Source organism: Etheostoma spectabile, chromosome 10, assembly GCF_008692095.1.
Source record: "Etheostoma spectabile isolate EspeVRDwgs_2016 chromosome 10, UIUC_Espe_1.0, whole genome shotgun sequence".
NCBI classification, from domain to species: domain Eukaryota; kingdom Metazoa; phylum Chordata; class Actinopteri; order Perciformes; family Percidae; genus Etheostoma; species Etheostoma spectabile.
In genome coordinates this window covers 22,549,842-22,576,079 of record NC_045742.1, presented here as the reverse complement: position 1 = coordinate 22,576,079, position 26,238 = coordinate 22,549,842, and the positions used below count along the sequence as shown (strand labels likewise).

At 41.7% G+C, this 26,238-nt stretch overlaps 2 protein-coding genes across 5 annotated transcripts; one reads left to right on the top strand and one right to left on the bottom strand.

Moving 5' to 3' along the window:
* Positions 1–260: 260 nt before the first annotated feature.
* Positions 261–5,694, top strand: bnip1a (BCL2 interacting protein 1a). Of its 4 annotated transcripts, none has more exons than XR_004333787.1 (7): positions 261–341; positions 1,551–1,643; positions 1,848–1,939; positions 2,131–2,235; positions 2,449–2,567; positions 3,422–3,893; positions 3,936–5,065. XR_004333787.1 is itself a non-coding variant. In XM_032527753.1 (7 exons), exons 1-6 carry the CDS (start codon positions 261–263, stop codon positions 3,616–3,618), a joined length of 687 nt encoding a protein of 228 aa, XP_032383644.1. In that variant the 3' UTR covers positions 3,619–3,623; positions 5,344–5,694. The 4 variants fall into 4 exon arrangements, 3 of the variants coding, with proteins under 3 accessions (XP_032383644.1, XP_032383643.1, XP_032383642.1); XM_032527753.1 differs by lacking the exon at positions 3,936–5,065 and adding an exon at positions 5,344–5,694 and having other exon boundaries at positions 3,422–3,623; XM_032527752.1 differs by lacking the exon at positions 3,936–5,065 and adding an exon at positions 5,327–5,694 and having other exon boundaries at positions 3,422–3,623.
* A 476-nt stretch (positions 5,695–6,170) lies between these two features.
* Positions 6,171–9,036, bottom strand: nkx2.5 (NK2 homeobox 5). The gene is made up of 2 exons (XM_032527747.1): positions 8,488–9,036; positions 6,171–7,856 (listed from the first exon to the last, which is right to left on the bottom strand). Exons 1-2 carry the CDS (start codon positions 8,837–8,839, stop codon positions 7,243–7,245), a joined length of 966 nt encoding a protein of 321 aa, XP_032383638.1. The 5' UTR covers positions 8,840–9,036; the 3' UTR covers positions 6,171–7,242.
* Between the last annotated feature and the right edge of the window lie 17,202 nt (positions 9,037–26,238).

The window sequence follows — 26,238 nt, the reverse complement described above, 5'->3', positions numbered from 1 at the left end:
AAACATTTAAGTAAACAAATATGTCATTAATAGGCTGTAAATCCTTTTTCAAATGTCGGTGCAGTTTGGTGAAACATGTCTAAGATATCAGACTGTATATAAAATAAATTTATAATATAGAGTAGGCCTATATGCTTATTTATTGTATACAGCCTGTTTTTTTGTGTTTTTTAATTCCATACAATGTATCGGATTGGTTGTCAGGACAAAGTCGACGTTGCTTCCTGCTTTCCGTAGTTTGAGCCGTGTACGTTGGCAACATGGCGTCCTCAGATGTCCACGTCCGAGTATGTGAACAAGAAATACTCAAATATGACCTGGAAATCAAAGCTCTCATCCAGGTGCGAGTATTTATTTGGTAAGATTACTTGGCGCCATGTCAAGACACGCTGGTCTTCGAGCTTGTCAATCACGGGATCCGTGTTGCTGTGTGATAGCATTTATGCTACATCTAGCTAACGATGCACCTAGCTGCAGTCAGTCAGCCGGCGCCCGGTGTGACGTTACCGACAGCACGAGCCGCTCTCTCAAGATGAACAGCCGCTACCAGTGGAGTAAAAGTGCTTTAACGTATGTCTTTAATATGCCTTAAAGTTCTCTCCGATAAGTTAAAGTAATTATATCACGCGGGAAATTGAAACTGGACTACCAGTACCATATATTAAGCTATAACGTTAGGCCTAATGAAAGGTAACTTAGTCTATAACTTTCATTGTATTTATATCGAAACTGATTTCCTATAGGATACATAGGTGCTTTACATAAAACTCATATTTACCAAGTTTGGGTATTCCCCCCCCCCCCCACTAATTATGTATTTATTTGATTAAAATCTACAAATGTATAGCATATTTGTAACCGCGTTAATGTAGTTCCCAGTGCTCCCTTTTTATTTAGTTTTTACTGAATTCTTTATACAGATTTATACTGTGTACAGAATCATGATTCTAAAATTCTAAATTGATTCTAAAATGTCTAAAATACATACAGAACTATGTATTTATTAATTAATGTATTTAAGTACCTGTGTCTTTTCATATTCCTTCCGCTCAACTGTTTTTATAAAGCACAAACATGGTTGGTTATTGATTTGACCTTGGCCTGAAATTAATCGATTAGTTGATTACAGAAAATGAGTATAGAATTTCATAATCAATTGCTAAAATGTCATCTTTTCTTTGTTGTAATAGTAATAGTAATAGTTTTGAACTGTTCATTAGGAAAAACATGGGATTTGAAAGTGCAGCCTCTTTGGACTTTAGGAAGTTTTAATTAATTGATAATTAAATGAAAAATAACCGTATACAGGCCTAGTGTTGCTTTATTTAAAAAAAACAAAAAACATTTGATGGCCCATGTTGACAGATTATTCCCACCTGACAGCATGATCTTCCAGAGACTCCCAGTGGTAGTTCATCCTGAGAGAACAGCACAAACTGTCAGAACACTTATGGTCCAGCCACCTTTTGATACCAGTGACTTCACCTAACCGTGATAATAAAAACATATACATATGTGTCTCTCTCATCCTTCTGTTGATGTCTCCCCAGGACATTAATGAGTGCACAGGCCCTCAAAGCAAGCTGACAGAACTGAACACAAATGTGAAAAAGAGTTTCCACAATCTCAGGTTGCGGATTCAGGTAAATGTTTACCTACAGTACATGGCATAACCCACTAGAGGCACTTGGTTGGAGCCTGGCTCAGCCCTCCCACGTACTTCTGCTCAATTTTCATTTTCCTTCAGTTCTCTGTACAAACGAAATGCACGAGAGTCTGGTAGGACCAGGATAACTTAGTTATGTGATAATTGATTAAAAATGTGTTCTATTTTGTTTCTTTGACAGGATTTTGAGCAGATGGCTATGGAGCAGGACAAAGAGTCAGACAAACAAGCTTTGATCAGTCAGGTGGAGGGGCACAGAAAACAGATGTTGAGGTAATGGCTATACATTTCAAAACAAAAGCCATTCCTTGACTTGTATAGATGTGAACTGCTGTGAATTTTTGTCTCATTTTTGGGTTAATAAGGCCGACATACTGTTGGGGGAGAAGCATGTGAAAATTGTCTGCTTAAACTTGCTAAATGTCTACTTTATTTTTTGATTTGATTTTCGGCTATGTATCCAGCAACCAGACCGGCTGGAGGAAAGCCAACCTGGCCAGCAAACTGTCCGTCGACAATATGGAAAAGCAGGCACTTCTCAATGGAGCAGATAGCGCTGTGAGGCAGAGGTGAGCTGACAGCGTGCGCTAGTACTTGTTAGAGTGACAGTCTCAGAAAGGAGAGGCATTCAGAGACTTAGCTTTATGTCCTTTTGACCAACATACTAAATCCTCTCAATGTTGTGATTAGGAAATGACATGGTTTCTGCTTATAGGATACATTTCATTAGCACTAGGTCTATTTTTTATTACTTGTGTCTCTTGTTTTTATCTCTTTCTCAGGAAGATGACCAAAGAGGGCTTGGCTCAGACAAGCAGTGACATCACAGAGAACCTTATGAGCATCAGCCGAATGATGGCGCAGCGGGTTCAGCAGAGCGAGGAGACCATGACGTCCCTAGGTCAGTGAAGGAAACGCCTGATGGTAGAGAGCGTGTTAACAGTGTGTTCGCAAAATCCCTCATTATCTTTTCTACACCAGATAAAGTGGTGCTCATACGTTTATGAACCTATGCTGAAGTTGGCTAAAAAGAAGAAGAAAAAAAAAAAACATTGTTAGGAAATTGATCTTAATGCCTTCATTAAAAAAATTGGAGAAAGAGCACTGGTTTACTTTGTGAACAAAGAATGTATTGTAAATAAATAAATGTTGTTCCTTAAAATACAGGGCGCATAAGCATACACACTCCTATGTTAAATTCCCATAGAGGCAGGCAGATTCTTTATTTTTTAAGGCCAGTTATTTCATGGATCCAGGGTAATATGCATCCTGATAACATAGGGTTGTACTTACTTATGCCTCCTGTATTTTAGGGGAACAACATTTCTTTATTTATAATTTTTAAAAATTCACTTACAAAGAAAATTGGTGTCCTTAAAGGTTTGATTTTTCTTATTGTCTTTTTTTTTTAATTAATACTATCATAATATCAATTTACAAAAGATTATTTTTCAGATTTTTCTTTTTCTTTTTTTAAGTCATCTTTAGCGTGTGTTCATAAACTTATGAGCACCACTGTACTTAAAATGTTTTGCTGAACTTCCCATTTAAAAAGGCATTAAAGGGGAACTGCTTCGGTGCTTGTTTACTGACCCTCCTACTGCGTCTCTGTGTTGCCATGGATACATTCGTTAGGTTGGGGTGACAACTTTTGTGTCCACCGATTTTGAAAGACTTAACTGGATTGACAGTATTTATTCCAATGCACACCGTCTAAAAAGACTGTTACATTAATAATGTATCTTCTCTTTGAAGCAACCTCCTCGAGGACCATCCAGGAGACCAATGATGAATTTAAGACCATGACGGGGACCATCCAGCTCGGGAGGAAACTCATCACCAAATACAACCGTAGAGAGCTCACCGATAAGCTGCTCATCTTCTTGGCGATCGCCCTCTTCCTCGCCACAGTTCTCTACATCCTAAAGAAGAGACTGTTCCCCTTCCTGTAGACCAGGTACCCTTTTTTTTTTTGAAGAGCTCTCCCATTACCGCACACAGTTTTTTTTTCCCCCCGTGTTTAGTGCAAATGATTTAAACAAATCTGACTGCTGTGTGTAATAGTACACACACATTACACACAAGTGTCTGCTCGGTGGAATGTGGACCGCTCCCTCTGCTCAACTGTGACGCTGCTCAGGGGGAAATGTTGTCCACACAAGGCGCACCTCCAGGTCCATGCAGTGTTTTATTCATTGAAAAGGTTTTGGTTCATCATACAAAGGAAGTAAGAAGATGGCCGTGTTGGTGGCACAGTGCCATGTGCCAGACGTCTGTCTTTTATTTGGTTGGTGTGACGGTAATGCTGTGCATTGCTTTTAATGAAATCCAGGAGAAGATACCCAGTTCGTTTTTATATATGTATTCCACGTCAAAGACGTCACATGTTGCTATGACTGCAGATATTGTGCGTAGGGCAGTAAAACTCATCTTTACATATGGTACACAATGGGTTAAGGAAAATAATGTAAACACAATTTCGGTCAAACCATCACAAAACAAGTTTTTATTTCCATTCAGCAGTCTTTTATTTGCATGCATGCCATTAAAACCCTGTTATATAGTATTCAAAACTTTTACTATTAATCAATAGCAGTATTAAATATCACCTGATTTCATAAAGTCCCTGTGCAAATGATGTACACGCATTTCGTTACATTTTTATTTATAAGGATATACTGTGTAATTACTGAGGTATAATATATTACAGCATTATACTGACCTAAGTGCTTTTTCTTTCTTACAGAATATTGTAATGCCTTTTTAACTTTGATAGAAACCCGTCTGCGGTCTCCCAGTTTGGGTTTCACTAGCTGGATAAGTTTTCCCAACCATCATAGGTCATAGGCGCAGAGCTGTTTTTAGGCTGAATGGTTTCAATATGAGCACCAAAAACTAACTACATGACTTTTCTCAGATCTAATGATTGTAGTTGGTCCCCATGGACTTCTTTAGGACTGCAACTAACAGTCATTTCAATTGTTGATTACTTTCTAGACTAAGCGATTTAAGTTTTTGGTCTTTAAAATGTCAGATAATGGTGAATAATGTTGATCCTTGTTTTCTAGAGCTGAAGATGAGACGTCCTCATATATCTCGTACAAAGGTGTTCAGTGTTCTGTCATAGAGCCGTGGAGAAACTAGAAAATACTCACATTTATGAAGCTGGAATCACAGAATTGCGACTGTCTTTCATTAAAAAAAAATGACTCAAAGGATTAATCGATTATCAAAATAGTTGGCAGTTGATTTAACAGTTGAAAACTAACCAGTTCATCTTTGCAGCTCTAGGCTTCTTTAGCAAGTTTTGTCTTAAAGCTTTTTGTTATTTATTTTTTATAAGCTCTAGCTTTTCCAGGGCTATGGACACGGATATGCTAATAAAAATGGTCCACAATGGTGTGTGAAATTGCATTTTAATTTATTGAACAACATAACATTTCCTTGAGGGAGAAGCCCTCAAGAACCCCCCCGGCCAACTATGTTCACCTAAGTCTTCTAGGGAACAAACACTGGCTTGTACTTGTATATGTGCACTTGAAATTGTCTTTATTTTTTTATTTATTTAGCATGCAAATGTAAAAAGAAAAAAAAAAAGAAGAAAAAAAAAGGCATTTTCAAAAAGATGGGAACCCTTCCCTCGGTGTCTGCCCGTGTTAGCTTGGTCTGGTCTGCAGCAGAGCAGAAAAGCTCTGGAAAGCTGTGGCAGCGATCACACATGGCAGAGATAGAGCCGCATGCATCCCTGCCTTCCTTCAGATAAGACCCGGAAAAGCAGATTATTCCAACCCGTTTCCCTCTCCCTTTCCAGTGTGGGTGGAGGGTGAGGGGGGATATTTATAGGTTTGTACGGTGCTGTTATCTGACGTTGCCTTTTCAACACCTCGGAAGAGAGGGTGGCCAGAGGAGCTACATGACCTTGCTACCCTGTCTGCAATTGCCTGGCATTGCCATTTTGTTTTCATATGTGTTCTTGTTGTCAGTATATTGATCATCAATAAACACACAAAGTCTTGTGGCTTGATGTTTGACATGTGTCTCAAACGTGTGCTTGTGAGGGTGTAAAGGAGATGGAAGACAACAGAGCGCGTGTGGAGAGACCTGAGAGATGCCCAAGCGTCTCTTACTCGTGTAAAGTGCTGGCAGTTGGGCAGAGCCCGTTGATACAGCCGCACACTTAGACGAGGCCTCTGGCTCTCTGTCAAGCAAATTGGACTATTCTTGCATTTAGCACCATGATAGTGTCAATCAAGTGTTTAGGTTTGTATCTGGACAAGTGGACTGGGTCTCACACGGCACCACACTGATGGCGTAAACTCAGCACCAGACACAATCTCCACTTTCATAGTTATTTATACGACTGAAGGGAGCTTTTTTTTCCCTTATTTATCTGACTGTTACAATATCCGTGTATTTTCCCAGTGAGTCCATCAACCAACTCAATTCCGTCAGAAATGACTTAGCCAAACGGAAAACAAAAGGTTTCCAAAAGAAGGTCTTTAATAATAAAGTATACTGTCCAAAAATAGTCATGTCGTGGATCAGGTAACATCTTGGAATTGTCCGAATATTTACAAGTACAGACAAAAGCCGTTGACTTTCACTGTGGCTTTTGACAGGTTGTATAGAAAATAATTGTACACACAACGCAATTATTGAAAATCAAATTGTAATGCCTTTAAAACCCACATTTCCTTGCAGAACCTGATTTAATAACACTTAATACAGGTCAAAGTAGTGGCTCACAGCAGTCTCTGTCCCAGCAACTGTAAACGGGGGTGCACGTGGCTGACAGCGGCTTGGAAAAACTCTCAACTTTTAACAACCTTTTAACCTTGTCTGAGCATATTGAAGGAAGCTTCCTAATAGCCACTTGAACACTTTAACCAGACACAAACCATATGGGGGGTGTACAGATGTTAGGGTCCTTTATGTGGATCTACAGTTTAACTAGTTCAACCATGTGACCCACAGCCACGGATTATATACTCCCATAACTATATTATATATATGTCAGTATTACATAATGGAGACTTGTTATTGCTGGGTTTTTAAATGATTCAGGGATTATAGCCAGAACCAATCATTCCACTGCAACTTTAAGCATTTCTAATTAAATAATTGCATGTCAGTAATATTCACAATCATGATTATAATAGCCTATAGAAGTAATCATTTTCCATAACCAAAAGTTATTGCAATTTTATTTTGTGTTTTTCATCTTCGCCCATTTTTATAGAGAAGAACATTTAACAATCCACCGCATGGTGTCAACAAATAAATAACGTACACATAGAAAATGAGGGGAAAATTTAGAATAACATTAAAGAACTTTTTTTTTTTTTTAATTTCCGCTCAAATGGCACGGCCTGTTCGCTGATGTGACGGAAATGAATAAAAATGTAGACTATTCAGACAAAAAGTGGTGCTGAAAACAAAAACGAAAAACTACCAAAAGTGAGTAGGTAATTAAATATAAGAGAAGTTCTACAAGCTCGACTAAGTCTTTACACAGATTTAAAATGCATGCAAATAATCCCGTTAAACTGAATGGGGGCCACCACTGGGTGTTAGGTTTACCATGTCCTAATGCCATGTAACGAAGACACCCCAGTACTGGAGGGAAATGGGTTCTGGACATTATTCAGGTCCCCCACCCCAAAGTTCATGTAATTCCCGTTGTTGGAGGATCCTTGCAGAGTTTGCATTGTGGCTGCAGGGTAGTTACACGCATAGTTTGTGTTGCAGCCGGTGCTGGTGTAGTTACTGAAAGCTGGATAGTTGTTATAAGTGAAATGGTTGAGGTGGCCCATACTGTAGGAGGGGTTGTAAGCGGCCGTGTCTGCCGCCAGGCAAGGCTTCCCGTCCCGCACCAGCACCGGCACCGACACCCTCCGGGGCGGCGGCAGGGACACCATCTCCAGGCTCTGGTCCTGCCGCTGCCGCTTGCACTTATACCTCCTGTTCTGGAACCAGATCTTCACCTGTGTAGGGGTGAGTTTGAGCACCCCGGCGAGGTGGTCTCTCTCCGGCGCGGACAGGTATCTCTGCTGCTTGAAGCGGCGCTCCAGCTCGTACACCTGCGCCTGGGAGAACAGGACCCGCGGCTTCCTGCGTCTCCGGGACTTGGGTCGCTCCGCATCCTCTGTTTTTATGTCGTCCACGGGTTCGGTCGGAGGGCTGAAGTCCCCTGATCACAACAGACGGGATAAAAATAATTAAAATAATACAGGCCCCTATCTGCAACAGTGACATCTTAACAGAGGGGATAGATATGTATTTCCATAGGCCTAGAGCTGTTTTTACAATTACTGACCAATAGTAATAAACATACTAGTGGCCTAATATTATATCATATCCATTAAATATTATGTTGTTTCATATTACATTGTAATATAATTATATTAATCATCATCATTAATTTGCTTTTGCCAATGCTGCCAGTGTTCAGATCCCTTGGCCGACCATGATGCATTCAGTGTCAACTTTGGGGAGGAAAAGACACATTTACACACATGGAACACATTTGACGCGTGATTGAATAACTTCAATTTGCCAGTGCAACTTTTGAAAGTTAAGTTTTTAATCTAGCAAGCCTAAGGAAATGCTGACCATCCACTTAACTCGTACATTTGTTTGAATTTGAAAACGTTTTGAAGCCTGTAGGCTATTCAGCAGTGATTCCCGTATGGCTGCTTATTGCTGTGGTGGAGTGGTTTTTGGAGCATCTGATGCGTTTTGCGCAAATCAAAGAACACGAGCCTGTGGGCCTCATGTTGCGCAGGCCTTCAAAATCACTTTTCGTCCACTGATCAGCTCACCTTTTCTACGTTTCCCTTCAAACGCGCCTGATTTCCCATCCTTAACTATGTCCATGTCCATGAGTGATTTCCCATAAAAGGTAGTATAGTTGAGGGCATTGCCTCTGTCGGCTCTGGGCTCGTGAAGGTCTTCTCCAAACAGCGAGGCGGCGGTGGACGACATGTCCCGCAGAGGCTCCTGCTTCAGGCGGGCCAGCATGCAGGAGGAGGAGGAGGAGGAGGAGGTCGGCACGGTGCAGCAGTCCATACGAGAAGAAACGTCCAGAGAAGACACCATAACGTCATGACTCTGCTCCAGGTTTAATATATCCTTTACAGAGAAGGGAGTGGACGTGCTGGGGCTGGGAAACATTGCCAAGAACTGAAAAAAGAAACCTATTAACCTGTCATATGGAGGTAACAAAAAAGAGGTCAACAAACTCCCTCTCCTTCCTGGTAATATTTACTAGATTTAAGTATTCGTTTGGCATAGCAGACTGATCTTGAGTGAAGTGTGCATTTTGAATGTCAACTCTGTCTCCAAACTTTTTTTTTTTTTTTTTTCTCGGCCTAGCTCTCTCTTCCCGGTGACGCAGTGAGGTGCGGAGCCAGTGGGACCCTCTAAATGGAGCCACCGGTACTCCCATTTCATGACGTACAGTAATGTCTGGCACAGGCTCGGCCTGATGTTGCTTATAGGCCTTCATGTGTTCAGTCACTGCAAATGTACCCAAAATGCACCAGCCCAGACTTCATTATTCTCGTCCTAATGCAAATTGTTGTAAGAAATACTCTCTCTTTAGGATAGCCTTGATGTAAACAGGGAATACATTATGGTTGTTCTTAAGTATTGCTGTTTATCATTGCGCATGACACAAACGAGTTTCCATTCTACTCGCTGTTATTCTAAGTGCAGCATGTAGACGGATGTTTACACACATCTACCCAGAGCACCCAGAGAAGGGATTGATCTCACTGCGTGTACATCAGTGTCGGCTGTAATAATGACTTGAGGAGTCAAACTTGCATTATTTAAGTTACCGGGACGAATTATAACAGGGGTTAATGTGTCTGATAAACCTGATTTTGCGCGTGCATGTGTCTTGGGTGTCGCGTCGTCCCTCATCTGACGGGAAACGGGGCAGACGAGCGTCAAGAAAGGGCGGGGGGGGGCAGACAACAGGTTGGGCCCCCTGAACACCGAACCTGAAACCAGTAGCAACACACTCTGCTGTCTGCCTCCAAGAGGTTCTGGAGCCACTGTCTGCGTTATCAGGACGTGATAACAGACAACAACAAACCTGCACACACACACACACACACACACACACACTCTCCCCCACCCACGCTGCAGGCCAGGTTATCCTAAAGATGTGTCACATGGGACAACCGAGTTGTGAGCTTTTAATTTGGCCATCGATGTTTTTCTTTTGTTCAATTCCAAAATAAGCAATCTGCTTTAAATTGCGATAACCAAGACACTCCTGTGTGCATTCTTTATCATAGGTAGGCTAAATAGGATGGTGTCTATTAAATATGCAATCCGTGATTAGTAGACTATCAAAAACAAAGTACAAGTCATTTCGCCGGACTGCAGTAAGAGGGAGACCACTGTGCGTAATGACACGTAACCTGCACGTGTTTTCCCCCCCGCACGGTTGGCACTAAACCTGCTATTAATGCCTGTGGAGACGGTCACGGGAGACAGACAGTATTATCGTTTGTTTTATCTTCAGCGTTTAGCACAGCCACGGGGTAAATGGGTCCCCCTGTCTCCGACCTGGCGATGGTGTTTATAGTTTTAAAGACTATTTGTGCTCCTTGAGAGCTGATGAATGGCCGTAAAATCTTTCTCAGGCGCAGTGAGAGTCAACTCCAGCCCGGCTCGTGCTGTAATAATTGGCGAAATAAAGTAAACTTATGGTGGAGGGAGGGTGTGTGTGGGGGGGGTCACACAAGACGTGGGGAAAATGTTTTCATCATGATTGATTTCCACTGGCTTTGCTCGGTTTGAGCGTGACGTTCCACTGTTTTCTGTCTTCAGTTGCAAAGAGAAATGAATAATCCAAACGCTCAATCTTGCGGCAAAATTAAATCATTCTCCAAATGAGATACGTCTTCAGTTCTACCGGATTAGAAACAGTCGACTGTAAATTGAACATGACAGGTCTGGCATGTGTTTCATATCCCTAATGCTCCGTCCTGCAGCCGCACTGCGGTCCCCTTTGACCTGTCTTTCTGCAGCACATCTCCAGCTCAGATAAAGCGTCAGATAAGGCTGCTTAAAAACTTCCGCTGCACGAACCTGTGGGTATTTTGAGGATTGCGTGTCGGAGTGAGGAGCCCCTCTCTCTCTCTCTCTCTCTCTCTCTCTCTCTCTCTGTGTCTGTGTGTGTCCTGGAGGCCTTTTGGTGATTTAGATCCATTCACTGTTTAGTGATTAGACTGATTAGGATGCAACAGGCTCTTTAGGAGGATATAATCCAGTTAAGAATGGCATAGCACACATTTTACACTTTCTCCACAAAAAGCTAGTTGGCCTCATTTCCTGCACAAAATGTCAGTGTGTTCGTGGTGGATAAAGTATGCCTATCTACAACTTTGTGGCAAAATTCCTGCATGTAAAACTGCATGCTAAAACGTATACAACTATACATTTTAAAATGTTAAGGTTCTCACTCTGATGAATGGTCATATGTTGAATTATGGATCCATTATTACTGTAATCAAGAGATATGTTAACATCTTAGGTCCTTCACATGGCCTTAGTTTCCCCTCTCATGTACTTATTTAAACAGTTTTCTGCTCATATTTACGAGGTAGCCTATATAAACTAATATTTACTATTATTTAATCTTAATTTGCAAAGAAGCTGAACTAACTGTATCTGTCAAGTAAAAGTAGTGATAACACAGCGTACTCCGTTACAAGTAAAAGTCAATATCTTAACTAAAAACATATTAAAACTTAAAGTATCAAACATTAAATTACTCATTATGCAAAATGACCCAGAATAAAGATATAATTGGATTATACGTATTGTTGCATTAATGTGTTCATCCCATTAATGCTGCAGCTGGTAAAGGTGGAGCTCTTTTATATTACTTTATATACTCCTGGGTAGTTTAATCTATAATATATCAATATGTATGAGTTGACCTGTATTTTTTATTAATACTCTGAATTTGTAAAGTAGCTAAAGTTATGAAATCAATGTAGTGGCTTAAAAAGTACAATATTTACCTCTGAGATGTAGGGTAGTAGAAGTATAAAGTAGCATTAAATGGAAATACTCAAGTAAAGTACAAATACCTACCAATTTTCCTTAAGTACAATACTTGAGTAATTGTACTTTGTTACTTTCCACTACTGGTCAGAAGTGAGTAAAAATGTTGAAGAATAAATGCAGAAAGTCTCCGGAAAAGTTAAAATAAAGAGCAAGCGCTTCAAAATGTCAAAGAACAATACATGAGTACATATAGTCAACCACTGACAGAAGCTTAAATGGAAAACAAAACTCACAATTACTAATCCTTGGCTATAATCCAACTATTGAAGAAAAATCTATACCCAAAACATTCACTTATATGTACACATACAGTATACACATGAACATCAATTCAAAGACAGTATATTTACACAACAGATACACAATATATACGTGTGCGGGCCTATTTATAAACACACGCATATATACTCTATGTTTTTACCATTCAATGCACATATAAACTTATACATATCAACACTAATGTACATTTATGTACACGCTATGTAGACACAGATGTTAATGCACATGCCAATAAAATCATGTATAAAACATTAGAAGGAAGTGAAATTGAATAAAACTTGTTTTATGTCACAAGAAAGAGACCGTGAGATTTAGGAATTTAAACACACCGTGACCCTTTCTGACCAGACGGGCTCTTCCAAAGTCTCAAGGCTGGAAAAGAAAAAGCCCACTCCCGATGTCTTTAGTCTGGAACTCGGGACAGCAAGAAGGGCCTGTTCAAGGATCTTATAACACACACAGAGTTACAAGATCTGGGATGGTGGAATCTGTAAAAACTCTAAACTCCACCATGACAACCACTAAAAGCAGTGATGTGCTCTGTTGTTTTGGATTTATCAAGAGTCTGGCTGCTGCCTTCTAGGGAAGCAAGAACCTGGATTTTTTTTAATTTATTTTTTTTAAACTCGGTTTGTAGAAGTATTAAAGACTACTGTAGAAAGTTTCCCCACAATTGTACATCACAAGTACACAAGTATTCTATTCTGAAAGGTGCATCAGATCCATTTGTCATATTAAGACATTTAAGTGTTCAAGTCAAATGAAAACTTTTACAGTTTTAAATGGCAAAATGATCTTAACACATCTCGTACATTGTTTTGCCAAATCAAACACAAAATTAACTCCAAACACCAATTTATCTTTTTATTCACCAACAAAAGGAAAATATTAGAAGGAGAATCCAACAATTTCACATACAGTATTTAATGCAAATTTGGGGACTTGTACATTGGTTCAGACTGAATATTTTCTATTTCATTTGGAGTCTCTCCAAATGGGAACTATGTTGAAATACAGCAATCCTAAAAATAGAAATATGAATAGCCTATACTGCAATCATTCAATTTTGAAAGAAACAAATGAAATAATGACATCTATCTTCTTTTGAATGAATTTTCTGATGTGACATAGATACACTTATGTGGTAAACGGCCTATATAATTCCGAGGAAACTAACCAATAAAGTTTTTTTCCTCTTTTCAGCAAAAATGCAAAATACTGGCCTTCAACCACCTTCAGCCTTACCAACATCTCAACAATAATACAAATGACAAGTGACCTTACGTAACATGACTGAAGTAAATGACCTTCATATAAACAATCATTTGACTGATTCACATCATGGTCCCATCATAACATCAGACAGCTCCTGTGTGACCCAGCAGCCCTGTAGCCTGATACATTGTGAAATCATAACACCACCTGTTGTTCCATCTTTCTTTTCAGGAGTTCATTATATGATTTTTCCCCCCCCAGTATATTACCTCCTTATTCCCTCGTGTATTAGTTTGTGGTTGATACTGTCCAATTTTCTTTCAGTCCAAGGTCCGGCCTCAACAACTGCATTCTCACGCTGTGTCTCCATCTGTGTCGCGCCCTGGATGTTTCCTCTAATATTAGAAATTGGGGTGGAGATATTAGGAATGTATTCCAATTTAGACGGGACTGATGTGGTTTACTAACCGATGAGTGAGTTAAATCTTTGGCCCCCTTGGCCCTTTGTCTTCGCCACCATTCCCTTTTGAGTTACACAGCCACCATGTGGCCATTGCAAGAACACACCTAAATGTTGGCATAATTCACTGTCCATTTGCTCTTTATGATGATTATATTGATTTGTTTGACTATAAGAATGTTCGTGGCGAAGCTCCTGTTGTGGAAAAGATCATTCAGTGCTCAGCACGCTGTATCATTTGTTGCGTGACATAAGCATCCGCCGATCCGGAGCCACGTTGTCGTAATTGGAAACTAACTGGATGTGGCGGCGATGTCGAGTGCCATCTGTCTGTGCATCATTTGTCTTGTCTGTGATGGAGAGAGCAGCATCCCCTTCATCTACACTCCATGCCCTGCCTCCTCCCGCCTACCTCCCAACCCCTGACACGCACTCCCCAGGTCATGTTCTTAGGCTTGGCAAGGCTTCACAAGGTCTTTTGCTGAGTTCAAGGTGATGTTGGCGCCCCCGGGGGATGTGTGAGGACGGTTTTTACTCCGTGGCTGCTTTTAGTTTTGTCTACAGCTGATGTTTGAGGGTCAGTGGTAGGATACTGCTGTATTGTAGCACATGAGCTGATGAATGGATTTTAAGGGACAGGTTGTGCCCTGCTGACATATGCAAACTGAATGTAAAACCAGGTTTTTAAAGGGGTACTCTGGTGATTTAGTGTTCTATAAAAATCTGAAGCAGAAGAGGCCGAGATATCCTGAATTTTAGTCCTTTCGTATGAGTTTAGCTTCAAAGCCTTACCTATATCTCAACCCCATCTTTTATCAGACGTTCCCTGCCTGCCCCTGCCCCCTGACAAGATGCCGATTCAGAAACATATTAAATCTAAAGATTTGGAGTCACAGGACCTCTAAGTTGTATGACGTCTGATTTAATTTAACGATTATTCCTATTCTTGCTCAAGCCTCTACCCGGACCCTCCAGACCGAGACATCCTTCAGGATGGACCAGATCAATTTCATGGTCACCCGAGAAGCCCACATAAAGCCCACAAGATTAGTGGTTCAATTCCCAGCTCCTTCAGTCGTCCATTTAAATGAGAAGTCTCAAACCCAACCCGAGATTACCCTGATGACCTCACCTCAAGAGCCACAAAAGACTTCCACAATATCGAAATTGTATCATTCATATAATTTCATACTTCAGCTCGCACTATGCATCCGCAAAGTTCCTTTCAATAGTTTTCCGTTACATTCCCCTGTATCTGTATATCTGCATACTGTTGTACCCGTTCCACTGTAGAAGTGTAGCTAGAATTTGTTGTTCCTCTGGAAATAACATCTTTAGTTCTGTTGATATTTTCTGGGATCTTCTCTACCTGTGGAGAAATCACTTTTCTTTACTTTTCTAATCAAGTGCAGTGTTAACTGCTGTGTGAGTCTGAAGGCTTTAGTTGTTAGTACACGGAGTGGCCAGAGGAGGTCAGCATCACATAGTAGTTTCCTAACTCTCCCACAATAGTACTTCAAATTCATCAGTTTTTATGTTGTTTTTTTCTTGCTGAAAAGAATTATCATTGAATGTTGCAGCAGGTGAGACCGATCCACTCATTGATAACTAAAAGTGTGTATATCAAATCTGTTTATTTGAACATTTCCAACTCTGAATCATACTTTCTGGTGTATTAGGAGCTATGCAATCTCCCTAATGCTCAGCCTATTTGTAAATAAACAGTAAAGCTCAGCGTCCTCCTTTGTCCCCTCTTAAAATATAAGTTTTCAGGATCATAAGCTCATCATACAAGAGTCCTTCAGTGACCAAGGACCGGAAATGTTCCCTGAGGTTTGCATCGTCTCTCTGCGAGCCTGCATGTGCTGTATCAGCTGCCGTCGCTCTATGGCCCTGAACTCACCCAGCCTTCCCTGAGCCCATTTAACATGCTGACTGCTCTATTTTCCCTGAAATTGGAGTTGACCAAAAAATGAGGTAAGGCCATTACTGATAGGCTAAATGACCAACATTGTAATAAGGCTTGCCGGAGCAGCTTGATTACCACGCTTGGCCCGATGGATAATTTATGTGGAGACAAAGGTGGTGTGGTGAGAGCACGGGTCTCTGTGCACATCTCTGGTCAAGGATAAGCCCTCTGCCACATATCATGTCCTGACACTCACACAAATACTTAAACACAAACACACTTTCAGCTGTGGCGTACATTGCCTTGGAGGCCACCAAGTCATTGGCATCCTGCTCCCTGTGCAAAAAACCAGTGGTGGCACATAAACACATCACTCAATGACTGAGTCCACTTTCGTCACCTCTAATAGTGTGGAAGTTCTGTAGCATTTAGTGCATCAATCATTGTTGTCATTTTGGCACAGAGACTGTGTCTGGACAGATCATACACTGCTTCAGCCAACTCCAGCCCATTATTCTCAATATTTGGCAGTGTTCAGGGACACCCACATAGTGGCTTGACCAATGTCCTGGGCACTCACTACGAAGTCTGTTGAGCAGGTTAAAACACAGCTGAGGAATATATAAAAAGGGCTAATTATAACGCACTGCCCTAAGCTGAGCCACCAAGTCACCTGAAAAAGCGCAGGGTGGCATAATTTTACTGTACGGCCATTGTGTGTGTGCGTTTGTTTGTGTGTGTGTGTGTGTGTGAGAGAGCGAGACACAGTGTGTTAATGTGTGTCCTCTTCCTGTCTTTCCTCACTGCCTGTCTCTCCCTCTCTAATGGGGACAGTATGAGAAGAGAGCTTGTGCTCCGTCTGGACCTTTCTAATTGCCCCTGCCACAGAGGCCTGATACAGCAAGACCCTGTGTTCCCAGCAGGTCAGGCATGTGTGCGTGTGTGTGTGTGTGTGTGTGTGGGGGGGGTGGGGTAGTAGAAAGAGACTTGGGCAGACAGAATCATCACTCAGGTGGTGCTCCCTTGGCTCCATCACACACATTCAGGCCCCACATAGAGAACTCTATTCATTATAAATATCCAAGTGCTAAAGGAGCAGAGCAGGAGTGATGGGAAGAGATATGGGGGGGGGGGTGAAGGAGAAGAGTGCAGGTCAAAGAGATAAGCAGAGGAAATGTTGTGTATTTGTTAGATGGTAGCTCAATAAATTCCACAGAAGTGAACTTTTTACTGGCTTTAAAAACATGAAGTCCAACCCACTTTGTTGAGAGAGAGCTTCGTAGGACACACACACACACACACACACACGCACACACACGCCTGGCCTGACCTGCTGGGAACACAGGGTCTTGCTGTATCAGGCCTCTGTGGCAGGGGCAATTAGAAAGGTCCAGACGGATGTGTGCTAGCACATAATCCTCCTGCAGCCCTAAGGCTCTCTGCTATACTGCCAGGCCAGGTTATGAAATCCACCCAGGGCCCTGTAACAAAAATCCTCTCTGTGGCATTGCCAGAGAAGGCAGCTCCGTGTTGACAGATGGGCACAGCATTCCTGGGCCCCGGGCCTCGCCAGCGCTCTGCTAGGAGCTGGACTGAAGGAGCCATGGAGAGGCTAACTGGCATTTCTTTACACCTATGTGCTCAATTTCTGTGGCAACCTTGAGGCACGTACGACATGAGATACATTCCCTGAATGCTGCTCCTTCAAACTGACACTTTGGGCCAGTGATGGGTGTTACTGGGGAATGAATAGGGTAGTGATGGGTGTGGATTCATGCATGTGTCTGATTTAATTAAAACGACACTTAAATGGAATGGTAGCTATGAGGGTCATCTTGATTTCATCACTTCTCCTTGTTAATTTCCTGTGATTAAAAATCAATAAAGTCATGTAACTATTAATTATTTTCTTCTGTTGTTTTTTTCTCACATGTAACACAATTTTTATTTTTATTTTTTAGTGGTTTACCTCCAAGGCTGAGGCAGGCTCAGTCCCATGCTGGCCCAGTTATGCGATCTATGCCCAGGCAGGGAAGAAAAGTTTGGCCCTTCCCCCATGCCTCCTGCTGCTTCCACAGGGATAGCGTTTTACATGCTCAAGGTGAGTGGAATACCAGCACAGCTCCTGTTAGCCCTGTGCTTTACTCACCAGGGTCCCCCATGTCTCTGCCCTATCTACCACTGACCACCTGCTCCAACACTGTCGCCTAACCAGGTCACACTAATGAATGTGGCCACTTAGCAGCCGCTCTGACTGCACGCACAGATAAAACTCAGATTGTTATAGGGGCAATATGTAGTTTATTTTAAAAAAAATGTTTCTTTGCAAAGTAAAGCTATTTCTTCTTATTTCGTTTACTTGTCAATTCAGCAGATCATTTGGGACACAAATATAGCTTTGGCATAGCTGAACTTAATAGGCTGGCATTCTGCAAAACCATGCCACATTCTCCACAATCGCCACTCTTTAACATCTAGCACTGCATGGACACAATGTTCCAAGACGCAGTGCACAGAGGGTGCCCTGCCAACTCCCCAGACAGTGAGAGATTACAGTGATTACTCCTAAAGCAATTTTACCATGGACTGATGTATGCACAGGGTCAGAGAATCACTGTTAAAACACGGTGTCCCCATTTGGTAATTATCCTCCTCCAGAGATGAGGTCAGGCTTAAAATCAGATGAAAACAAAGTGGGTTGATGATTGCACCGGTGACAACGAGAGCGAGAGAATGAAAAGGAGAAGGGAGAAGACATGACAGGGTGAAAACGAGAGAGGGAAGAGTGAGAGAGAGTGTGGTGGAACTCACTGCTCGGTGTGAGTGAGCATGGGAAATGCGTGGGACTTCTGGACCATCACTGGCTCCAAGGGGATCTGTTCGGTGACTGACACACATACGGGTGTACATGTATGCATGGGCACACACGCACACACACAAACATACATATATGCATGGATACACACACAACTAAATGTAGAAGTGTTCATTTTTTTAGTCCTCAAAACAACCCTCCATTCAGTGCTACTACCTGCGGGGTTTTTTGCATCAATGTTGCCATGAAATCTCCAAATTTATGCAAAAAAAATGTGCACAAAAGTTTTCATTTCAACGTCTGTAGTCTGCAGCTGTTAGTGATGCTTTTCACTTGTCCAGGGGAGATGCAAAAGCAGTGCAGCCAAAATTGCACCAGCAGAGGGCAAAATCTGGTCAGAAACTATAATGGAGAGTCTCTCAAGCTCACTTGTGTGTACCCACAGACATGCACACAGACATGTTCATGTGCCTACATGCACAGATGCACACTCACCACCATTGGACACACATACAAGTCTAATGTCAACATTTACATTCTTCCACTTGTGGGAACATATAGTATATACATCTCACAGCGTGAACAGTTTATATTGCACATTCTGTGGAATGTAGATCTGGATTTATAGCAGGCATGCCTAGCACAGAGTAACCCGCTATAGATGCAGTGATTGACCCTTAAATACCAACAAAATGTCATATTTGTGTTGGAAAATGTGATGATTTGGCCCCAGAACTCTTTTGGATGCCCATCAGGATGAAACCTCCACGGAGCACATGTAGCTGTCATCTTTGAGGTGGGAGGTCCTATGAGGTAGATTATGGGCCACTGAAGTATGTCCACCTCCTAGCCAAACGCTGGCATCATTCAGCATGAGGCAGTCTTTTCTCATGTCTAGGTTATTTTTATGGCTGAGGTGGTGGTGGAGCCATTGGGAGGTCTGATTACACTTTGGAATAAGCCAATACAATCAAATATCCCTGCAGTGAATCTTTGAATCCAGCTTTGACGAAGCAAGACAGCAAAAGACGTTGTTACGCAGCATTTAGTCTATGCTGCACATTCCACTCCAATCAAAGCAAGCCAAGTGTCCCACACCTGTGCAGTTTTATTTCTTACGCTACATTTTTTAATGTTTGTATATATATGTGTGTATATATGTGGTGTGTGTATGTGCTGAGAAGTTTGAAATAGGTGGTTTGTTTAAGTCAGCTGTTGTCAAGCCCATGCTGAGGGAAACAGAGCCGCTGAAGGCCATGATGTGTGCTGTTACTGCATGCGTGTGCACTTTTACGGCTTTAATTACAGGCTGCAAACACAGACAGACTTGTTTATTCTGCTGCATAGTATACACCGAGGCCTGGTTGGCACCACAAACGCACGTGCCACACACACACACACACACACACAAACACACACACATTGCTTTGTATTCAAGTTATCTCTCCTTAACAGTGCATCAGGTTGTACCTGCCAGTTGGGTGAGTCACCTTTACTTTATGTCCATGAGTTTAGTCATTTATGGATATCTGAGCGCAGGACATCATCACTAGGCAAGGCACTCAGACATAAAGTTCTTCTTTTCATCATTTTTATGATAAATCAATTTCTTTGTATTTTGCATTAAACAATTCAAGGTTTTCTTTTCTGTATTCTAATTCTAACAAACAGGCTATTTAAAGGGCATCAGCCTAACATAGGCTGCTTTATTTTGAGTAGACGAAGAAGGTATAAATAGACTTTGAGGAGTGCAACAAGCGAATGCTTCATGTGAAATGGCTGGCGTTACATCATTGCCTGTGAGAGTGAAGTTCTGGAGAGGCGCTGGGCTCTCTGGGCCAGCCATTATGGTTTGTACTAATGTTCTGGTTTCACAATCCAAACATTCTAAGAGCTGTTATTTGCTCTCTCTTTTTCCCTTTTACTCAGTAATTCTTCTTTTTTTCATCAGAGCAAAGCTGTCAACAAGAGGAGAAGCAGCTTTAAGTGGGAGACAGAAAAGGGATGGAGGAGGAGGAGAGAGAGCTGGATGAAGAGTAACATCGAAACGTAAATCAACACAAACACAATTAACTTAAAAAAAGTTTGCAAATTGGGTCACTTGTGGGGTAAAGCAGTAACGTGCCACGTGTCCATATACGTCTTTCTATATGTACCGTGGGGGCATGGATGTACATTTGTCCATACATGTGCAGAAAGAAAAGAAGGTCAGTTTGAAATGGCTGGCTGCTTTTCTGGCACACTCCTGTATTCCCAAACAGCAAGGTGTATCTCTGTGCAGACAGTCTGAGGTCTGAGGAGGCAGCGTCCACCATGTGGTTGGCATACTGCAACTCATCATTACTGTTGGCTGCAGCTGACGCTACTGAAATGACTTGTATAAGTGAATCAGTGCCGCTGTGAGAAGTTCCAACTGGTAGCTAAATCTCGGGACAAACCAACGTCCCCACCATCATGCATCTCTCCCGCATTTATCCTCCGTCAGTAAGAGAGCCTGCTCTTTTTCAAGCACAGTGTGATGAAGAATAGCTGAATCAGCACACTCTGACACCAGACTTGTGTCTTTCTAAGTTGGCTCACGCGTCTTTCCGTATGAGAGCCGAAAGAGAGTTAAAACGTTTAATTTTGAAGTGCAGAGATAATGAGATGAAAACATAATTTGTGGTGGAAACGTTTAGGATGGCAGCTGAAACAGGGCCGTGATGTCTCCCAGAGGTAGTCTTTAGGCTATTCTGTCGTTGCTGTATGACTATGAAAGATTACAAGATAAAAGCAGCTGAAACTACGAGATTTATGAATAGGGTCTTTGATAGTACTACTGGACACTATTGTCCCACAATGCAGCGCACAATTGAAATGGCTCTGTCCGAAAGTAAAAAAATCTGACTACCAGTGCCTGTTAGGCCACGTTTACACCCCACAATGTTCAAAGCCTGTACTGTTCACACCACATAGCTTGGTCTCCTGTAATTGGGACTCTTTGTGGTTTTCACATTACCTGACGGGCCGACGACAGGAGCTCACACACTACAAGATCTTTCACCAGGAGAAAGCCCCCCTGTGTATGTCTGGTTTCCATGCTTCGTTTTGTCCCAAAAACACGTGAGAAGTGACACAAAAGATGACGTAATACCATGCGCGAGAGTCATTTTTGTTAAAGCAATCCACGGAACTTTCTTTTTAGTCGTGCTGGTTGATGTTGTCATTGGCACGTGTTCACAAAATATACATCCATTTCCATACATCTTTACTATTTAGTTTCCTGTAGGTGCAACAACAACTTTTGTTTGGGTTGCAAATGCAACACATATGGTAAAGTTCCTATTGTTACAGGCAAACCCTCCACCAGGTTTCCCCTCAACCTGTGTCTTGCGCTCTCATTGGCTATAACGTGTTAATTAATGAGGTTAAGAAGGGCTGCTAGTCAGATTTTGTTACTTTTGGACGGACTATTCCCTAAAACCCCAACACAGCTTTAACAGAGACAGAGTACCATTAGCAAATGCTGATGTTAAAGACTGTTATATGTATGTTGTTAAAAGAATTGTATGCACAAATGTGTTTCAGTAGTTAACTGAACGCAGCTCAGACTCTTCTGAACATTCATCATGTACTACAGTGGGGCTCGAAAGTTTGCACCCCAGGTAAAAATTTGTTGTGCCTAAAGATGCCAAGAAAATGGACAAATCTCCGAATGGCATCAAATGACAGATTACACACTCATATAATATGTCACAAAAAGGTAGATTTTATTTCCATAATTTACACTTTCATAATAACAGATGACAAAAAAAGTGGCGTCTGCAAAAGTTTGGGCACCCTGCAGAGTTTCTAGCATGCACCGCCCCCTTTTGGAAAGCTGAGACCTGTCATTGTCTGGAAAGACCAGGTGATGTCAATCTTAAGGTTTTAAATACCCAGACTCATCTGACCTTGCCCCAACAATCAGCACCATGGGTTCGTCTAAGCAGTTGTCTAGAAAACTGAAACTGAAAATACAGTAGTTGACGCTCACAAAGCAGGAGAAGGCTATAAGATGATAGCAAAGCGTTTTCAGATGCAAATATCCCCTGTTTGGAATTTAATTAAGAAATGCCAGTCATCAGGAACAGTGGAAGCTAAAGCAAGATCTGGAAGATCGAGAAAAATATCAGACAGAACAGCTTACAGGATTGTGAGAAAAGCAAGTCAAAACCCACATTTGACTGTACGATCCATCCAGAAAGACCTGGCAGACACTGGAGTTGTGGTACACCATTCCACTATAAAGAGATACTTGCACAGATATGGTCTTCATGGAAGAGTCTTCAGAAGAAAACCTCTTCTAGGTCCTCACCACAAAAATCAGCATTTGAAGTTTGCAAATGAACATAGAGACAAGCCTGATGCATTGTGGAAACAAGATCTGTGGACCAATGAGGTTGAAATAGAACTTTTTGGCCGGAATAAGCAGAGGTACGTTTGGAGAAGAAAGGGCACAGCATTTTATGAAAAGAACCTCTGTCCAACTGTTAAGCATGGGGGGGTCAAGTCAAGCTCTGGGGTTGTATTGGAGCCAGTGGCACAGGGAACATTTCACGAGTAGAAGGAAAAATGGATTCAATAAAATTTCAGCAAATTTTGGACACTAACCTGATGCCATGTGTGAAAAAGCTGAAGTTAAAGAGAGGATGGCTTCTACAATTGAATAATGATCCTAAACACACCTCAAATTCCACGGTGGATTACATCAAGAGGTGTGAACTGAAGGTTTTGCCATGGCCTTCACAATCTCCTGACCTCAACATAATTGAAAATCTATGGATAGACCTTAAAAGAGCAGAGCGTGACAGACAGCCCAGAAATCTCAAAGTACTGGAAGACTTTTGGAAGGAAGAATGGGCAAAGATAACTCACACAAGAATTGAAAGGCTCTTGGCTGGCTACAAGAAGCGTTTCCAAGCTGTGATACTTGCCAAAGGGGACAGTACAAGGTATTAACTCTGCAGGGTGCCCGAACTTTTGCAGACGTCATTTTTTTGTTTTCTGTTATTTGAAAGTGTAAGTGATGGAAATAAATTCTAACTTTTGTGACATGTTATACAAATGTCTAATCTGTCATTTGATGCATTGTGGAGTTTTTTTTCCTTCTTTTCTTGGCTTTTTTATGCACATTGATAATTTTTTTTACCTGGGGTGCCCAAACTTTCGAGCCCCACTGTATTTGTCAGGTTGGCTGGCTGTCTCACCTGCATAGTCGTCACACAGATTTAGTACCCGTCTCCAATGTATTGTGCCAGTATTAGCATTGTGCATGATTAGCAATTAAAACCCGTAGTCTGTTATTAAGTTGCCACCATCAGCCAAGTCAACCACTCTGCTGGACACTCAGTGATTGTACATACAGTCCTCACAGAAGAAATAGAAATGTGATATTTTGACTAATAGTGTGCGAGTTGAAGGAAAGTCAAATCACCTCTGGGTCATTGAGTTATTGGAACACAATTTGTTTAAGCTCCATCCTCATCATGCCAAAGACAAATGTTGGAAAAATTAAACTAGTGTTCTTTTCAAGCTGGCATGCTGTTAAACCTAACAATTGGTCTTTCACCAGGTGTTGGGCTGCTAAAAGCGTATTTGTCAATGTGCTGCCATTATTTCATTGACACAATATGTTTTCTTAATCCATAATTACTCTGCAATTGCAAACCAGCTGTAAAATCACAAGGGTGTCTGTTCTCTACATGCTATTGGTCTGAGCTGCAATCCGTTGGATAGTCCTGCTAACTTATATAACATTCCGAATGGAATCCCACCACCTTTGGGGCAAATTGGGCACATGCTGATTTTTGGTGAGGCATTATGATTTAGTTAGTCAGCCATTTAAGGCTTATATCTTCCCCTAGGCCTTGGGCTGGGGTCATCTGTACCATTTGACCCTCCCCTACAATGAAAGGGCTGCGTTTATGCATGATCTTGTCCACATCCTTTTACATCGTCAATAAGTTGGTACATAATACCCATAGATCCAGATCAGTTTACTCTCTTTAAATCACAACCAAAGAAATTTGTCTATAGACCATGAAACTGACCTTAGATAAGCGCCTGGAAACAAAATGACACCCTCCGGCGTTCCACAGCAGTGCAACAGGACCCTGTCCTGAGTTAGATGAGCCTGCTTTCAATCAGCCCACATCAGGCTGTATATCAGGTCTAATTAGTGCATGTAGGCCTGCAGCACAGAGCTTTCCGTGCACTGAGAGCTCTCCCCCGCACGGCACAGCCAAACCTCGTGCCTATACAGCCTGCATTGCGTGGGATGTGACGCACAACTTTTATGGGCTCGCTATTTCTCTTCTTAACAGCACATGTGTCACAGTCTGAACAAGATTCCACAACAATTGGATCAAAAACATGAAACACTGACATCCATATCCGTGCCGCTTTTGCACACACGCCGTGGTGCTCATTGGTGCCAAAAGTCTTACAAGTGTTACAAGAGTAGATTAGATTTAGGCCTGAAAAATACTGAGGCCTGTAGGGAAGGAATGTGGTGGGGAAAATAATCCACTTTGGTCAGATGTGTCAGTGTAATATTAAAGGGCAGTAGGGAGATACAAATGCCGAGACTGAAGGAAAGCATGGAAATAAAGTAAAGTTACAAAGGGCTGTAAAGATTTGTATGAATAACATGATAAACATCTTTGTGCACAAATGAACATAATGTAATTTATCGTAATTTAGTCAGCAGTAATGGTTTGCTCGTAGTGACAAATTTATACTTTTGAACACTCAACCCTCTCATCAAACCATGTTTTCTGTCCCAGCAGTCAGATGTTTTCTGTGAAAATGCTCTAATGAACCCACTGTACAGTACCGGCCCAGCTCCAAACAGCTGACCGACAAAGTTAATAAGCAGCTGAGGTGCACATAGTGGAGCATTTAGTAGCCTAAGAGACAGATATTTCCCTCAGGAATGAGTAGAGACCAAAGACAGAGCTGAAAGGAGAGTGAATATATTAGGCTTGCGTTAGTCAGGTGCCCAGAATCATGAATCCACATGGCCGGTAAACTTGCTTTGTGTCTGCTGGATGTGTAAATAAGATGTTTGCCAACATGTTCACCATAACAACTTCATACACATGGATAATATGTTAATGTTCCAAAAATAAGTCAGTTTCTATAGTATATGGGGAAATGGCCCTACTTCTCACTGGATTTATTAACTAAGTGAACATTTTTATAAACAGTTTATTGTCTCAATTGCTAATTTCAAGTCTTTTTCATGGTCATTTAGTAACTGGCGGTCCCATATATTTAAAAATTGATGATAAAGTAGGGCATGCTTTGGGGCGTGGCTGCACGCTGACCTGTCAATCATGACAGAGGCTTGTCTATGCTAACCATGGCCATGTGGACATTCATATTACCTTGTTTTAGGGGTGCTGTTAATGTTCATTTTAACTTTGACCCTCTCACTATGTGTTTTCACTTCATCAAAGTTGATTGGAAAATTGTGGCCACCTAAAAGTGTCTTGTTGTTCAGTGTTCGGTAGGACCTTGTTAACCAAAACTAGCGAGCTGGCGCTGGCGTTAGCTGGTAATTTAAGGGGAAGTGCCGATCTTCATGCACGCATATGAACAGCAGGAGTATCCAGAAGTCCTTGTTTACAGGCCAGCAAAACTCAGCTGAATGACTCACGTCAAAAGGATTTAAAATCAGCAACTTTCTCTCATTAGTGTCTAGCTTAGCGCAGTACCATTAAAACCAAACGCTGGCTTAGCCGTGTCATTCTCCCCAGCTCCATCCTTAAAGTGCCCATATT